The sequence below is a fragment of the Eptatretus burgeri genome, chromosome 11 (genome assembly GCF_056783735.1).
Source record: "Eptatretus burgeri isolate ZD-2024b chromosome 11, Ebu_testis_v1, whole genome shotgun sequence".
NCBI lineage: Eukaryota > Metazoa > Chordata > Myxini > Myxiniformes > Myxinidae > Eptatretus > Eptatretus burgeri.
Genome location: NC_140971.1, coordinates 6,904,315 through 6,922,745, shown reverse-complemented (window position 1 = coordinate 6,922,745; position 18,431 = coordinate 6,904,315). Strand labels below are relative to the sequence as shown.

Genomic DNA, 18,431 nt, shown 5'->3' with positions numbered 1-18,431 from the left:
CAAAATGGCGGTCAAAATCCAATATGGCGGACCAAATCCAATATGGCGGTCAAAATCCATTATGGCGGATAAAATCCAATATGGCGGTCAAAATCCAAAATAGCGGATAAAATCCAATATGGCGGTCAAAATCCAAAATAGCGGATATAATCCAAAATGGCGGTCAAAATCCAATATGGCGGATAAAATCCAAAATGGCAGGCAAAATACCATTAAATTCGACTTTTAAAGTGTCTGTTCGGCTCGGATATCTATTCTTGGTGCCTGGAATCACTTGTTTCCCAGCCATATGCTGGAACTACGTGCAAGCAGCTCATTTTGGAGTAAATTTGCACTCAATCTCAGATCCAATAACAGTAACTTTTTACACACACACACACACACACACACACACACACACACTGGAAGCGCAGCTATTCCTCTGATGCAGCGCTCCCTGTTACCAGTAAGGTGATAGGTCTACTCATTTTGCCGACCTCGGAAGGATGACAGACTGTCAACCCACCTGGTGTTAATTCAACGAGCCCACGTGGAGAGGGGGGTGGGAGGGCTCGAAATCAATACCACCTTAACCGTGAATTGCCAACGCCAGGCAGAAAGCTTTTAATTCACAATCACGGAGCACAGGAATCGTGTGACCCACCTCATCGATTTGGTACTTCCGTCACCGAAGGTTTGTCTGTCTCTCTGTGAACACAATATCTCACAAAGTTGTGGATGGATTCAGACAAAACTTGGTGGACGGGTTGAGTCTGTGACGGGGATCAATTGTTTTGATTCTGGTGAATTTCTGGATGCGGATACCAGAATTTTTTTTTTATTTTGAAAGTGATTCTTCATCATTGAGTGACAGGAAGAAGCCGATTAGATTTTGGTTCAGGTCTGAATCCAGAAACGGCGTATCGGTGGGATACAAAATGTAAACTGTTCACCTGGCGGAGGTGTGCGCTCTACCGCGTGCTGTTCTAGTTAATAATGCAGAACCTGCTGCCTAAACAGTAACCCTACTCTGGGATAGCAAGCAGGGTATACTGACCGCTGACAAGGAGGATCCAATAACAAGGGGTGTGTTCAGTTACTAAGCAGCTAGTTAGCGCTTGCCAAGCCAGCCGTTCCTTACTAACAGTCTCAAATGGAGTGGCACGTTAAAGCTTAAGCCGCTTGACAAGCGCTCTACAAGAAACTTTGTCACTGAACACACTCCAGAATTGGTACCCACAGTCCAGACAGGAATTTGTCACTTCATGTTCATGGTGCCGGTGATTCCATCCAAATGTAATTTATATTGTTCGGTCTTGAGGTCTAGTCCTTCTTCAAATGGTGAACCCCCTCCTCTCATCCTCTTGCAAGGAGAGCGTTTTGAATATAAAAACAAGAAAAAAGAGCAATCAGAGATCTTGGTTTGTGTAGTTTTGTGTGTTGTTTGTGAACTGGTGTGTTATGTAATTAATAAGAAATAATTAGAACTGCCACTTTGTAACTGCTGGCAGTGATGACCTGGTACCAAGACGTCCTGCTTTGATGCAACCCCGCTCTGATGGGACACCTAACCGTGACCCTGACCCAAACCCATGACGTTTATTATTACTCAATTGAATGTAGAATGGGATAATCGTAAATTCAAATCAAGGGGAAGATCAAATAGGTACATTCCTGCATTGGAGTCATCAGAAGGAACCCAAACAAGCAAAAAGCAAACATGAAGTCATCAGGAGGAACCTGGATGGGATTCACATTTCAGCTGCTACTCCTCTCCCCTCAAACCCATCCAGGCACAGCCAAGTGAACCTTCATCAAAAAGAACCCAGATGAATAAATTAAATAATTCTGCCTGCTTGACCATGTCTGATCAGGTTCAAATTTAAAACCATCAACACTGGATCATAATTATGAAGTTTTACGTCGATCGATGAAGCGGTTCAAGAGAAATAAAAAAAATTTAAGATTTTTGCTAAATCCAACATGGCTGCCAGACCATTTCACTATCAATTAAATATTTGTGAATACCATGGTATCCCAAAGCTTGGGGAACATTTATGTGAAGTTTCACCTCAATCTGTTCAGCCATTTCAAAGAAGAAGATTTTTGAAGGTTTAAAAAAACAAAAAAACAATGGCTGCGGAATCACATGTCCGATGATGTCATCAATTGTTTTTCCTGTGGACCATTTTATCCCAAGATGACCCTCAAAGTTTTTCATACTTAACAGATGTAGTGTTCTCCATATGCAATTAGAGATTATGATGTCATAACGAAGGCACCTATGACATCATAAAAAAATCACTTATTCCCCATGAGGGGTACTTGCCATATACCAAGTTTCAATTTTTTCCTTGGCATGGTTTCAGAGATACAAAGCTCCAAAGTTTTTCCGTTTTTCCAAAATGGTTGTCACATCACGTGACCTATGACTTCATAATTATCATTCAAACATTCCACATGAGTAGTTGCTCCTGTGGTGAAAGTTTTGTCTCAATCCAACAAGTGGTTACAGAGAAAAACACAAAAGTTCTGTGTGGGCAAACAAATAAACAGACAAACAAACAAGAAGACGTCATGCCGAGCAGGATACTTGCAAACTCCAAAAAATAAATTTGACCTCAAAAATAATTGGTGTTTGAAATCAATGACCAACTATGCAACTCCTCTACAAATTTCAAGTGATTCGGATGAAAATTGACAATTTTAGAAATTCGGCCTGTGTGGACCTTTTGGTCCATGTTGACCTCAAAAAGAATTTGCTGGCTGAATTCAGTGACCTGAAGTATAACTTCTCTACAAATTTCAAGTCAATCGGATGAAAATTGACAATTTTAGAAATCTCACCTTCGTTGTTGACCTTGGGCCTATGGTGACCTGTTGCTCCATGTTGACCTCAAAAATAATTCGCTGGTTGAATTCATTGACATGAAAAATAAATGGACCGAAAACATGGACCATCTTCTATCTTCTCATCCAAACTCTCTCTTCCTCTTATGTGGTGACTTCAATTGTCATCACGCCAGTTGGCTAGGTGTGGGTACCTCTCTCACCTGCCATGGCACCTCAGCAAAAGCTTTCTGCGACTCATTGGGACTGACTCAATCGGTCAACTTCCCGACCCGGATCTCAACCAATGGTACTCCATCTCTTCTGGATCTGATTTTGACAAATTTCCCTGACAATATCTGCTGCTCTTCCTTCGCTCCAATTGGTTCTTCTGACCACGTCCTTGTCAAAGTGGACATCTCTCTGGCTGTTATCAGAGAACCACCTCACCGCCGTCGAGTCTGGCATTTCACTCAAGCCGACTGGCAGGGTCTCCGAGCAGCCATCAAACTTACAGACTGGTCTCCTATCACTACTTTCTCAAACATCAACTCATCCTGGGAATTCTTTCAAAGAAACTTGCTCTCCCTCATGCACAGATTTATCCCCTCTCGTGTTCAGTTGTCTTACCCTTCCTCCCGCCCTTGGTTTACTGAAGCTTGTGGTGAGGCAGTTGTCCTGAAACAACTTGCCTTTGCCTCATGGAAAGCAAACCCAACTGAGGGCAATCTCAGTTCTTTCCACAAAGCTCGGAACAAGTGTGTATCTACCCTCAGGAGAGCCAGAAAACAACATCTTTCTCATCTCAAGTCTGAACTCTCAAACCTCTCTCCCTCCTCAAAATCCTGGTGGCGTTTAATCAAATCTGTTACTGGTGTGTGTTCCCCCTCCATCCCCTCCCTTACCTCAAATGGCCGCACTGCTGATTCCACACGTGATAAAGCTGAATGTCTAAACTCGGTGTTTGCAGCTAAATCTTGTGTCCCAAACCCATCACTATCTCTACCCACTTTACCCAGTCGCACCCAACTGTCCCTGGACTCTGTATCCTTTTCTCCTGACAAGGTGGAGAGCTTGCTTTCAAACCTCGAGTCAGATTCTGCAACCGGTCCAGATGGCATCAGCCCACGTGTCCTCAAAGCCTGCTCTTCTGCTCTTGCTCACCCTCTCTCTGTTCTATTCACCCTCTCATTTGCCCAAGGTCATCTGCCATCTGCTTGGAAATCTGCTAACATCACTGCCCTGCATAAAAAAGGTGCAAAAACAGATCCCTGTAACTATAGACCAATCAGCCTTCTCCCAATCATCAGCAAGGTGATGGAATCCATCATCGCCTCAGATATGAAATCCTTCCTCTTCTCCAATGGCTTGATTTCCAATCATCAATTTTGTTTCAGACCAGGTCACTCTACCCTGGATATGCTGCTTCTGCTCTCCCATCAATGGATGGAGGTCCTCAATGCCAGACAGGAAATCCGAGCTGTATCCCTGGACATATCACGTGCTTTTGACACAGTCTGGCACCCTGCCCTACTCACCAAACTCTCTTCCCATGGTATTCAAGGCCATCTCCACTCATGGCTCGCAGACTTCCTCTCCTGTCGCAGTCAACGTGTGGCCCTAAATGGAGTTCTTTCATCCCCTCTTCCTGTGCAGGCTGGAGTTCCTCAAGGTAGCGTTCTGGGCCCTGTTCTTTTTCTGGTTTTCATCAATGATCTCTCGGACTCTCTGGAAAATCCTCTGTTTCTCTTTGCCGACGACTCCATCCTCTGCCGTACCATCTGTCATCCCTCAGACCGGCAAGCAGCAGCTTCTTCGCTCACTGCAGATCTGGATAAAATCACAAACTGGTCCAACACGTGGAACATGTCTTTCAATCCAGACAAATCTCACACTCTCACTATGTCTCTTCGAAAGGACCGTTTACAAAACCCCCCCATCCACTTTCTCAACAATCCTCTGAAAGAAGTCTTTTCTTTCAAGCTTCTAGGTCTCACTATCTGCCATGACCTTTCCTGGGAAAGTCACATTTCCAACCTCGCCTCAAAATCCAGTTGCCGACTGGGAATCCTCCGTCGTGCTAAGTCCTTCCTCGGCCCTCTTGAGCTCCTGACCACTTACAAAGCTTTTGTCCGTAGCCTGATGGAGTACTGCTCTCCCCTCTGGGCTGGTGCTCCTGCCTCCCACCTTTCCCGGCTTCACGCTGTCGAAACCAGGGCATTTAAGATCATCGGCATCTCCCGCAATGAAGCTGAGTCTTTGGGCCTCTCACTCAGTCACCGCAGGTTGGTCGGTGGTCTTTCTGTCTTCTACCGACTCCTCTCCAGCCTTGCCCCCCCTGCTCTCTCTGCGATTTGTCCCCACCACATTTCCACAGGGCGCTCAAGGTCCGCCAGCAACCCCCTTCTGGTAAAACTACCAAAATCACGAATCACTGCTCATCTTCACTCTTTCATTCCTCTTTTTTCCCGCCTTTGGAATAAACTTCCTCACTCTATTCTTTCCCATTCTTCCCTCCAGGCTTTCAAAACAGCTGTTCACCACCACCTCTTATCTTCCCCCATCCAAATCCTCGATCTTTTCTACCCCCGATAATCCACCTAAGCCCACTTCCTTCATTTCTCCTGCTTTCCTTCCTGAAAGTCCCTGAAATGTCCATCTTCTCTTCGCCATGTTCCCCGTCCCATCCCCATCCCTCTCCCTTCCACAGTTCACCTAATGTGTCTGTTCCCCACTGTTTTGTCCCTTCCACTCCCGCCCCTCTTGTCTCATGCCTCCTTGCTGTGAGTTGTGTGTTAGCTCTCATACGAGCCTCGACCAAGGTATACAAAAAAAAATCCTCTTCAAATTTCAAGTCAATTGGATGAAAATTGAGGATCTTAGAAACCCTAACAAAGTTGTTGACCTTTGGGCAATGTTGACCTTATGACCTCAAAAACAAAAGGCTTCTTCCTTATGACAAACTCTACCATGTGGTGAAGTTTCGTGAAGATCGGTTTGAAATTGTGGCCTGTAGGCGACAGACAACAAAATTGACGAACCAATATACTTGAAAAATCTTCGATTTTGCAAGTAATAAACAAGAAGAAGATGTCGTGCAGAGAGAGCATGACACTTGCAAAATCCCCTCCCCCCCAACTCCAAAGGTTGCCATGGTTACATGAAATTGTCCATTTCATTGAGATAAAAATTGACAATTTTAATCAAAGCTCAGGTAAATCGGATGAAAATTGATTATTTTTCAGAATGAAATTGATGACTTTAGTTTGACCTTGAGTTGACCTTTTGACCTAAATTAGTTGTTTTCCCAATTCAGTGATGCACTACAAAATTGCTGTTTAACTCCCAAGTCCATCGGATGAAAATTGATGATTTTACAGATAAAAATTGATGATTTTCGAAGTTTGACCTCGAGTTGACCTTTTGACCTCAAGCACTTGGTTTCCCAATTCAGCGATGCACTACAAAATTGCTGTTTAACTCCCAAGTCAATCGGATGAAAATTGACGATTTTACAGATAAAAATTGATGATTTTCGAAGTTTGACCTCGAGTTGACCTTTTGTGACCTCAAGCACTTGGTTTCCCAATTCAGCGATGCACTACAAAATTGCTGTTTAACTCCCAAGTCAATCGGATGAAAATTGACTATTTTACAGATAAAAATTGATGATTTTCGAACTTTGACCTCGAGTTGACCTTTTGACCTCAAGCACTTGGTTTCTCAATTCAGCGATGCACTATGAAATTACTGTTTAACTCTCAAGTCGATGGGATGAAAATTGATTATTTTTCAAATAAAAAAATTTGACAATTTTAGACGTTTGACCTTTGACATTTTGACCTCAAAAATAGTTTCCCAATCCAGTGACGCAATATGCAAATGTTGTTTAAATTTCAAGTCGACCGGATGAAAAATGACGATTTTAGAAATTCGACCTCAAGATGACCTTTGACTTCAAAAACAAGAGGCTTCTTCCTCATGACAAACTCGACCACTTGGTGAAGTTTCGTGAAGACTCGTTTAAAATTGTGACCTGTCGGCGACAAACAGACAGAATGACAAAATGGACTGTGACAAATATCCAATGTACTTGAACCATCTTCGATTTTGCAAGTGACAAATGGCCCCAAACGTAATTTCCTCTCCTCCGGCGAGGGTAAAACTGGAAACATTTAAACAGCTTGGAACGTGCACTTTGACCTCATGGCCCATGGGGTCAAAGTGCGCAGTCCAACAAGACTGTCTCGTTTGCACACACCACACATGCACCTCAGCCTGAGGTCAATGAAACACTCACACATAATAACCCCTGAATAATGTTCTTTTCTATAACGTACAAAGTCTTCTCCAATAACTCATCCGGTATCTGTAACCCGAGTTTTCATGGAATGATGCAAAACGCCATCAATAGAAATTTATTAATGAAACCCGAGCACGTGCTGACACCGCAGAAGGTACGAGATTTGGGGACGACCAGCCGAGCTTGCTACGCCACACCCGAGGTGGGGCCACGCCCATTTGGAACTCCAGGAGGCTGATTGGTGAAATTGATTTTCGATTTGTTGTGGTTCTCGGGATTAAAAAGTCACCGATTTGCAACAATTGTGAATGTTATGAGATTTTACAAGTGGGAACGATTGTGCACCAAGTCTTTCACGAACCGGCTGTTCAGGGTACCAGAGATGACTTGCCGCTCTTCGTGAAAGACATCTTGGGGTCCAACAACAACAACAACCAGTGCTGGCAGATGACAGTTTTCGTTCGGTCGAGATTCGAACCCGAGGCTCCACAACTCAAGTGCTTGTGTAAACCCCCAACGCGTGAATCTCTGTCTTCCTTCCTCTCCTCTCGCGCTCTCTGAAGAAACAACCCTGTTCACGTTGCGTACGTAATAAGTAGATGCATAGTTCGCATTCCAGCGATCTCTGGTGTTCAAATTCGCTCTCGTTATCACCTCATTGTTTTCAAACAATTCTATGAGAGACTTCATCCATAAAATGGTAAAACTGATTCCTTCCGGTGATTTAAAGAATGTTTTTGGCGGACAAACCGTCCTGCAAATAAGAGCATAATATTACCTCATGAAGATTGAGAGGGCGGGGACAAGTGGGAAGGCGTGGTCTGGTGGTATTCCGTGACGTAGGCTCAGAGGGGCGGGGCATGTGAAAAAGGGGCGGGCCATCTGAAGAGTGCTCATATAAGGTTCGGAAACGCAGGAAGACGTTGCTTGTGCTTCTGCTCTCAGCCGTGTGTCTGCTTTCTCGGTGCCGGGTCCTCCATTTGTGCTCACCATGGTGAAAATCGGCATCAACGGGTGAGCATCGCTACCGATGTCCCACGTGTGTTTTCTGGTGCCGCACGTGCTGCTCTTGGTGCACGTTTACTCAGAACCTCGACGGGTGGACGGACGTGAGGCGCACGAAATTGGGTCACGATGAAGGGTCGGGGATGCTGGGTTGAATGTCATTTGTTTATTCTCCCATCCCTCCCCACTAAGATGATGTATATATAAACCCGGTTTGAACGACGTTTAGAATCCCCAATCGATTTCCTTGTTCTTGTTTTTTTTTTTTTTCGCGCCATAACCACGCGTTTGATCGCCGAACGACCTCGATGACCTTGCAGTCCAAAGGATGCGACGTTTTTACACTCGTGATCTTTATTCTATACTCCTCGAAGACGTTCGAACATTTCCGAATTTATCTGTTCATCGTTTTAAATTGATGACGTACCGTTGTGGGTAAAATCTGCAATCTTACCACGTTATGGGCGGATGACGTCACTGCGGACTTTTTAATTTTTTTTTTGATTATTTTTATATTGTGTTTGCAATGTTAACGAAATGAATATAAAGCGATGAGCGTTTTTGTTTTTTTGTTTTGTTTTTTCCGTAGTTTTAATTTCCTCGTGCGGACGTGACTTCCGGTCAGATCCGTAATGACCACGATGACGTAATTACTGTAGGTCCCCTTTTTTTTTTTTTAATCTCTTCTCGCCCGCCCCCATCGTTAGTTTTTTTTTTTTTTTTTTTTTTTTTTTTTTTTTTTTTTTTTTTTAATCTTATCTTCCCTTTGTTTTTTGTAGCGGCGATAGCAGATTCATCAATATACGTAAGGAACCGATGTGGTGGGGAGGGGGGGGGAGTTATTTGAGTACTAGAATTAAATGAAACCGTACATGGCGAACGGGAGATGTTGTCGTTCGAGCTCGTATGCACACCCACCGTGATTTCCATTTCCCACCATTTTGACGTGTAACCAACCGTCCCACCATCCTGACTGCCCAGGGTCTTCTTTCCCACGACATTTTAAATGCGTCATTCACGTTCCGCACAAGACTGAAAAATTTCAACCGGATGTTGCATCCGTCTTGCCATGTGGGAAAGGGTGTGTGTTTGTGGTGTGTGGTGTGTGGTGTGTTCCAGCCTGTGGAATGAATGAATGAATGAATAATGGGTTTGACATTGGGACGCACCCAACCCATGACTCTCCTTTTAAATGTTTACTCGAAATTGTCCTTTGTTGGGATTGCTTAATTACCATTGTAATGGTTCCCGGAGCAATCCGTTGCCTTGGTAATGATTGTTGCCCTCCAAGCCAACCCGGTGGGATGAATGTCTTCGTGGAATGCCTTGTGGGTGTCGAAGTTGCTGAGCAGGTTTGACCTTTTTGACGCCAGCTATTTCTTCCTGCCCGAAACATTTTATTTTTTTTTTTTAAACGAAGGACCGGACCGTGCTCGGATCGCTGTTTGTCCATTGGAGCCACTCGTACACTCGCCTTCCCTAAATGGGTCGCCAAGCGGAGACCGGCGAGCCAGCACCCTGAGGATTGGAGTGTGCATGCTTGGCATGCCGTGGTGAAGACCATTATAGCACTGACCTTTTGGTTTGCCACCGTGAGGAGATTGCGAAACACCCACCCCTCCCCTCCCCCCCCCCTGCTGCAGCAAAATGCTGCTTTGTCAACAGTTGGACGTAACCCGACGCTCCCCCTCCCAAAAACGGACATGCTCGTGTGCAATTATCTTCCGTATCATCCACAACCTTTCCGACCAAGATCTCCCTGCGGTGCTCGGCTTTCTCTGCATTGACTTGGCCATTGGTTCCTTAATCCCGATGGAGATTGTCATGTGATCGTGGTGTCTTGTGCACTTGATCTCCAAGATTTTTTTTGATTTTTTTTTTTGATTTTTTTTTGAGTATGTGACTTGCTCGCCACATTTTGTGATTGTTGGATTGATTCCTCCAATTTTGAGCAAATGTGAAGGTTTCCTCTCCATTGATCCATTGAGGGTGTTTACCTATTTGCCAAGAGCTTGTGGTTGTTTTTTTTTTTATTTTTTATTTTTTTTTCTGAATTCTGGCGAATGCTTCCCAGCACAATCTGCCATTTCTTGTGACCTCTCAGGGTGGTCCTCAGTCTAAATTGATGTAAAACGATTCCTTGAACGTGCACCTTATTTGGTGGTCTGTACTCATCGAAGGATCAGTCCTTCCAGTGACTCTCTTCCAAGACGAGCTCAGGGGGAAAAATAATAATGATTAAAAATTGCTTCTTTGCAATATGATGGTTTAAGCTTCTGGCCTCCATGGAAGGTCTCCGTGGCTTGCAGCGATAGTCTCTCATGGTATATGATCGGTCGATGTTGTGGTTGTGCTCTGGAGTTTCCTGTTGTGTTCCCTTGCAGGTTTGGTCGCATTGGCCGTCTGGTGACCAGGGCTGCCATTTTGAATGGAAAGGTGGAAGTCGTGGCCATTAATGACCCCTTCATCGACGTCACGTACATGGTATGAAGCCTGACTTCTCGTGCCGTCATCGTGCAATTTTGATCGTCTTTGCACCTTTTTATTGTTCGGAGCCGTGCCGTTTGGCTGGCCTTCCTCAAACAAAATTTGATCGTGACAAACGTTTATCCTGCTTTTTTAGGTTGACGTGGTACATGGTGGACCTTGCACATAGATTGCATGCAGGAGGTGTTTCGTAAAATTGTGGGATTTGAACTGAAAATCCAATTACCCTGACCCCACCCCATGCTCGGATGGGCTCGCCTGGAAGCTTGTCTTAATTTGTTTGTTTGTGTGTGTCAGGAGTACATGTTCAAATATGATTCAACCCATGGAAAATGGAAGGGGAGTGTGAAAGCAGAAGGAAACCATATCGTCATTGATGGACACAAGATCGCAGTTTTCCAGGAGTGAGTGCTGGTCGTGTGCAGAGATCAATTGTCTGTCTTGCTGTAAATAGGATCAATTTGTCTTCTGTTGATGGGGGGGGGGGGATTGAGGTTGTTGGTGTTCTCAACACCTGTGTGATGGGAGAGGTACTTGGTCTTAAACGAGTTTTATTTATTTATTTATTTTGGTTTGTTTGACCCCATGTTTGTTTTTTGTGCTGGGGTGCAGGCGTGACCCTGCCAACATCAAGTGGGGCAGCGCTGGTGCACAGTACGTGGTCGAGTCGACTGGTGTTTTTACCACAAAGGAAAAGGCATCCGTACGTAGCACTCCACACACCTGTCGTCGTGTCTTGTGCATCCGTGAACCCTGAAGCATTGTTCACCTGTTGTGCCCATCTTGTGCAGGCTCACCTGAAGGGTGGTGCAAAACGTGTTGTCATCTCTGCTCCTTCTGCCGACGCACCCATGTTTGTGATGGGGGTTAACCATGAGAAATACGATCCGTCACTCACCATCGTCAGGTGACAAGGCTGCCTCTGGCATGCATTGCTTGATTCTCAATTGTGTGAATGAAGTCTAACGTTTGTTTGGTTGTTTTCCCCCCCCCCCACCCCTTTCCTGTTCCAGCAATGCTTCCTGCACTACCAACTGCCTGGCCCCTCTGGCCAAAGTTGTCCATGATAACTTTGGGATTGTTGAAGCACTCATGGTAAGACAACTTTTGAGATGTTTTCTGTCTTTCTTTGCTTTTTTTTTTGCTTTTGATGTTGCAGGTCAAAGGTGAGTGTTTGGTGATAACGGTTTCTAAACCTTTGAGCCCGCATTTGGGACATGTTTGTTACTGTCTGGCCAACCCCACAAGGCTCGGTCCTGACGCTTTTGATCCGTGTTTGCTCCCAGACGACGGTCCACTCGTACACTGCCACCCAGAAGACCGTGGATGGACCAAGCGGTAAGCTTTGGAGAGATGGGCGTGGTGCCGCCCAGAACATCATTCCAGCATCGACTGGTGCCGCCAAGGCCGTGGGCAAAGTCATCCCGGATCTGAACGGGTTGGTGTCTGCAATCCACCGCTTCCCTCGGGTTTTTGTGGCAATGTCGCTCTGTGTTTGACTTTGACCAACGTTTCTTCCTCTGTCCAAATGCCAGGAAGCTGACTGGCATGGCGTTCCGTGTACCGACTGCCAATGTATCTGTGGTTGATTTGACCTGCCGTCTTGAAAAGCCGGTGAGCGGAGCTTGACCACGCATAGCGCGGCCAGGTCACCTGACCCTTAAACACAAACCATCTTAACTCGAGCTTATGCATGGAATATATTTGAAGCTTAAAGTGATTTGCTGAGATGGTTGTTCAGCCTTGCTTTGTAATCTGATCACGTGATTAACACAGGTGTTTGTGATTCAAATCCAATTTGGTTTTGATCTCCATTGCTTCCTTTTTTAAATGATACGTCCCCACGTCATGTGATTTGTTTTTATTGAAATATTATTATCATAAATATTTTGCTGCTTGAGTACACGCACCCATTTCTCCTCCACTCAGGGATCGTACGATGCCATCAAAGCCAAAATCAAGGCCGCAGCTGAAGGTCCCATGAAGGGCTTTCTGGGATACACCGAGGAACAGGTGCGTGGCCTCTTGATCTCGTGTTTATAGATCTCCAAATGGACCTTCTGTGTCGACCTGACCTCGTCCCTCTATTCCACCAGGTGGTCTCGTCTGACTTCAATGGTGACTGTCACTCGAGCATCTTCGACGCTGGCGCAGGGATTGCCCTGAACGATCACTTTGTGAAGTTGGTGTCATGGTGAGGATTTGCACCGATCAACGTCAGGGGGGTGGTTTGACTTTGTGTTCCCTTTAGTAGTTCCTTGAATATAACACCATTTGGCCATTTAGTTTGTAGCTTTGATTGCAAATATTTCATTGTTGTTTATTAGACTTCCAAACTGACTGGTGGTGTTTGGAATTGCTATTACCCTCGCCATTTGGGTGTCCGTCTACGCTTGATGTGCTCACACCACAATCACCACCTACTGGTAGCCAGTATTACCATTTATTTTCTTCACCCTCCTCCTTCCAACCAAGTACCTCTTCAAACGTGGGTCTGCAATGTATTGCTTTGTGTGCACGCAAAGTGCGGTGAGGCAATTTGTTCGGTCTATGATCATGGGATTACTTGGTTGTGATTTAAATTTTATATTTTGAACATGAACCTGCAGTTTACCAGTTCTTTGGTTCTGAATTTGGCCAATTGTCTGGAATCTCGTCCCACGTGTGCATATGCATGCAGAGCCACCTGTCTGGCAATGAAACGATTGAAAATTGTTCCAAATGGGAAACCTACTGTGGGGATGTTGTAAGACAGGCAGGAGAGGAACTAACGTAACATGTTAAGACGCTGCATCAACGGTGGTCAACTTCTGAATTTTTATTATTATTTTTAATAACCCCAACAACCGTTATAATTTTATTCTATACTTGGCCACTGAAGAACACGTCACCTTGTTGGCCCTGTCAAAAACTTTCCATTTAGCAGTACTTGGACAAATTATTTGCAGTCCTGTCCTGAGGGCAGAGTAACTGTGATGCCGTATTCGGACAAATATGGTCGGGCCTAGCAAGTGATCAGCATTACCTGCAGAGAGGAGGTGAGGGTGGCGTTTCTCAAACCAGACAAAGCTTTTCTAAAATGGAAATTTCATCGCTGGAGCATCAAATCCTCCACTCTGTTTGTTTGTTTGGTCTAAATCTGTACACCACCACATCCAACCGGGTTCGCATTACTCGAGTCAAGACAATGGTTTACATTCCAATGCACCTTGATGTGCACCACAGGATGATTGTTACAACGCACTAGGCATTAGTTAGATAAAATCAAGATTGGTTTGTTCGGGATCCAATTCTCGCCCTTCAATTTTGTACTTGTGAAGGAATTCAATTGTTTACATTTGCTGTTTCACCTTTCCCAGGTACGACAACGAATTTGGCTACAGCAACCGTGTGGTCGACTTGGTTCTTTACATGGCGAGCAAAGAGTGAACCCGACCGCTCGTCGCTTCTTCCGGTTCTTCCTTCAGCCCAAATGATTGTGGTCTCAAACTGTTACTGTAATGGGCTTGCATGTTCGACCGTCTCTGGTGACGCACCACCCCCCCCCCCCCAACCCACCTTTCTCTGTGTCCGTGCTGTGAGCGAAGCCTTGTCCATCTCTTCCTCGTTTGCCAATTTTGTCGTGTCCCGATGTACTGACCTTGTCCATGTATGACTTGTGAATAAAACCTGAAGGCAAATGGATTTGTGGAAGTTTGTTTTATTTCTCTTCTTTAAGAGCAGGATAAGATTGGATAAGCTGTGAAATAATCTTTCCTGCTCAATCAAGGCCACCTTGGGTTTCTGTTTAAATTCTTTTATTTTTTGGAGGATCCAAGCAGCATGTGCATTGACATGGAAAAGCAGAACTGGCAACTAGTTTACATTGTGTGCTGTTTTGTAGTTTGGCTCAACATGCACTTTTAACCTACCATTAAGAGCATGAAATCTGATTCAAACTGACTTGTGAACCATAATTCAGGAATGCTAAACCATGCACGACGGTCGTTAATGTAATTGGCTTGTCGTGGTTAGAGCATTTCAAATGGAGGCAGCTGGAGCGGTCTGGAATGTCATCGCAAATCTCCCTGTTTCCCACACAAATCAAAGGTGTGAAAGTTTGTAAAAAGTTCCACCAGGAATTGGCCCCAATATCTTTCTTTTTTTCTGGGGTTTTTGCCCATGTGAGCCGAGCAATGGAGGGTTCAGATTTATTATCTTGCCAAAACAAAGTTTTTGCAAGATATGTTGGTCAGCTTGTATTTTTTTTTTTGTCTAATGTATAAATTCTGCAGAGCACAGTTATTGGAAATTTTTGTAACTGCATATCAGAGGCCTATAGAGGTCCCTTTCAGCGAATAAAATTTTGAAGGTCAAAGGTCACTTTGTCGCCAATCAGGGGAGGAGATGAAATCCTTATTTGAGTAATTTTGATCGGATCGTCTTCAAACTTCATGGGAATATAGTTCATGGTCTGGCGCTCAGCTGATTAATTTTTGGTGGCGATTGTCCTTGACCTTCATGGTTAGCGCCTCAGGTCAAACATATTTGACCCCAAGGTCAAATTTTCAAGTTTTTGGGACCATATGGTGTAGTACCTCAAATTGAACACCTCGATGAGTGCTTTCTCTATGTCAAGCTTGAGACATGACGTCATTTGGTGACGTTATGAGGCAAACGCATATTTTTCATGGTTACTCGAACGATTCTCATCGGAATCTCTCGTCGGCAGATATTCCTCAAGGAGTCACTCCTGGTGGATAGCTCTGTTCACCTCAGTGTGACCTTGAGTCACACGTGGTCACCTTTTGGCACGACATTGGTTTATTTTTTATTTTTTTTTAACGTCATTCTATGTATCTTGTCACCAAACGGTGTGAATATCATGTGACTACCTGGGTCATGGTGGTCCAGTTTACTTTTGGGAGAAATATCCCCCTTGCTATATTTCGTGTGCAGCTGTGGTGCTCATTCCATGTCCCTGTTTCCAGCAGGCTGATTTAAACCCATCTGGTGTTATTTGAAGGCTTGATCGGTGCACAAACTCTCGACCCTAAGATCTTAAGGCAGCCACCTTACCCATTAAGCCAAGACCAAGCTTCTACTTGCTATTATCTGAAAGCAAGAATTGCTGAGTGGATGATCACTTGCAATCCTTTTAGATTTATTCTTCAGTACCCAGCGGGAAAACACCCCTTTTTTACGAAAACAGGCACGGTCTACTATAAAAGTTTGTTGTATATGGTTGGATTCCTTAGACCCCTGGCAACAACTTCCGGGTGGCCAACCTTTCCAGCAGGCTACTGTAACTGCAATTCAAAATGGTGTCCAAGATGGTGCCATATTTTTTTTAAATCACCATAACGTCATCAATTATCTATTTTCATGTGTAATAGTTCGTTTCTCTGGTTTTGTCCATTGTGAAGACGTGTGTTCCATGTGTCATGCCCTCTGGGATGTACACCCTATCTTCTACCTTATGCATGATGTTGGCACTCTGAGCAGTCGGTTGACACTGCAAGCGCTCGTAGCTAATACCCTGTCCAAGCCTGTTGTTCAGCAATTCCAAAGACTTGCTGCGTGTCTGGTTGAAGACATGGTAGGCCGTGGCTATTGCCAATGTTGTGGGTACACCAGCAATATGTTGCAGCTGTTGCTGTGATGCGATGAGGGCCTTCTCCATTGTTGGCTGGTTGACAAGTACTCTCCCAGATTCCTGCAGTTTTGTTGATGTCTCACTGAGCAGCAAAGCTGTGAAATTGAAGAGGGAATCGGAAATAAGTCTGGCAGCAGCTGCAAAAGAAATCCGTTGACTTCATTTTGGCATTGTCTTTTGCATTGCTTGCAATCTGCTCAGAGTATCTTTTCTGCATGCCGAAGTGTACGATGCTTTTCATCCTCATGTTGCGCTGCTTCGAGGTGCCTCAGTTTCTCCAGTGCATCACCAAGGGGTATGGTTGACGCGCAAATGAATCCCAATCCACAGCTTTGGTCGAGAATGGAAATTCGTTTGCCATATTTCTGTTGCAGATTCAATTTGAGGGTGATAGATCGGTATGAATCTGCTGTTTTTACTCCGAGCTCACGTGAAATGGCCCTGTATTGGTCCCGCAGTGACTTCACCAAATACCCACACACGTCATGGAAAAGGGGGAGCTCCAGGTCGCTCGAATGCAACATCATACAGGTTTTGTTTTGTTGATTTCTCAGTGGGGACACGATGTGCTTTGAATGCAGCCATGCATGACTTGTGGTATGATATTGTTGTGGTTGAGGAAATTCGCAAACCACCATTCAGGTCCCGTAGGTGAGATATCTCTATAAGTACATGCGTAGTTAGCCCCAAACCCGTTGTTTAGAGGGAATAAATGTGATTCATTCGGGCTGCGACCCTTTAAGATAGCCGTTTTTCTGTTCTATCTTTATTTTGAACCAACCACGTCTCAACCGCCATCACACAACAACCACCAACCGCAACGCCGCTTCACAACAACAACAACAACAACAACAACAACGCCAACAGCCACGACCTTTACCTTCACAGCTCGCTCCCGTAAACATCGCATCACCGCCATTCCAGGCGTCACCGTGGCCATGGACCAGCACTCTGGACCCTCCACCGCCTCCGCCTCTCCTTCTGCGTCCGTTCCCGCGCCGCTTGTGGGCGCCGAGCGTCGGGCTTTCCTGGACTCGTACAGGGCGAGCTGAACCGCGGGTACAAAGTGCGGCTTTTCCGAGGAAAGGTCGGATCAGGAATGGTACACGCCCACTTCTGATCCGTCCAATCGGCAAGCGCGGGGCGGTTTGGCTCCGCCTCCAGGCGCGTCGGAGTAGAATCGATATATGCAAATTCGAGGATCAGGGGAGATTCACGCCCCTTTTTCTCCATCCAATGGGCGAGCGTGGCTCCACCCCCGAGCTCGTTCTGATCCAGAAATTTGCATATGGGATCTCCGACACCACTATAAAGCACGGGGCGAATTCAGTGAGTTTTGGGCTCGGGCGAGTTGGAGAAGTGTGGCAGCGGCAGAGTTTTTCGGTCAAGGGAGTTGGAGAAGAGTCAAGGCGAGTTGGAGAAGTGTGGCAGCAGCAGTCAAGACGGGTCTGGAGGAGAGTCAGTCTGTCGGGGAGCTGCAGAGAGGGGAAGCCGGGAGCGCGGTCGAGGTCGCAGTGGAGTCGCTCGTCGCGGGACCCAAGCAAGCCAGCTATCCTCTTTCCCCAGAGCATCAACAATTCCCCCCCTTTTTCCCCCCGCGCTGAGATAGTGCGGAAAGGGGGCCCCGTTCCCACCCCATTCCAAGCAGTGCCAACGAAACCCGCGGAGGAGCGCGGAGTCGGGGCACCGCCGCCACATTTGCGGCTCGTCACAACACGGGTAGGCTCCACCCGGTCTCGCGGCCCACAGGCCCGTCTGTCCCCTTGTCGTTGAGGGTGGCCCTTTTCTTTTGCTTTTGAGTATATGTGTTGTCTGCGCCGTCTGTAAAGTAAAACTGTGTAAGTGTTGCCGTGTGCTCGCGTAGTCGGTAGTAGATCTGCATTGTTGTGTTTCTTTTGTTACATCTGCTTTTGGTGCATAATTGTTGTAATTGTATATGTGTGCTTTCCGTTTGCCGCGGAATAAATGTGCCTTATGTTGAACTGTTTTTCCCGTTTCGCTTCGTCTTTTCTTTAATTGAATCTCCATCTTGCTTCACGTAAAGGGTTGGTAGTGGACTTAATCCGCCCGATAATTAATCGGAACCGTCGAGGCCGACGATAACACCGCTCGGTTATCCCGATAGTACGGAACGGGTCGCTTAAGTGGCCCGTGTCCGGAGTCGACCTGCGGCGAGGTACGATCGCCCGGTCT

At 45.6% G+C, this 18,431-nt stretch overlaps 1 protein-coding gene and 1 pseudogene across 1 annotated transcript; one reads left to right on the top strand and one right to left on the bottom strand.

The window, feature by feature from the left end:
• The first annotated feature begins 7,954 nt into the window (after nucleotides 1–7,954).
• On the top strand, nucleotides 7,955–14,287 carry GAPDH (glyceraldehyde-3-phosphate dehydrogenase). Its single transcript, XM_085845046.1, has 11 exons — nucleotides 7,955–8,125; nucleotides 10,501–10,600; nucleotides 10,901–11,007; nucleotides 11,216–11,306; nucleotides 11,395–11,510; nucleotides 11,617–11,698; nucleotides 11,890–12,041; nucleotides 12,139–12,217; nucleotides 12,533–12,616; nucleotides 12,700–12,797; nucleotides 13,963–14,287. Exons 1-11 carry the CDS (start codon nucleotides 8,103–8,105, stop codon nucleotides 14,030–14,032), a joined length of 1,002 nt encoding a protein of 333 aa, XP_085701172.1. The 5' UTR covers nucleotides 7,955–8,102; the 3' UTR covers nucleotides 14,033–14,287.
• A 1,374-nt stretch (nucleotides 14,288–15,661) lies between these two features.
• LOC147016411 (uncharacterized) lies at nucleotides 15,662–17,151 on the bottom strand (annotated as a pseudogene).
• Between the last annotated feature and the right edge of the window lie 1,280 nt (nucleotides 17,152–18,431).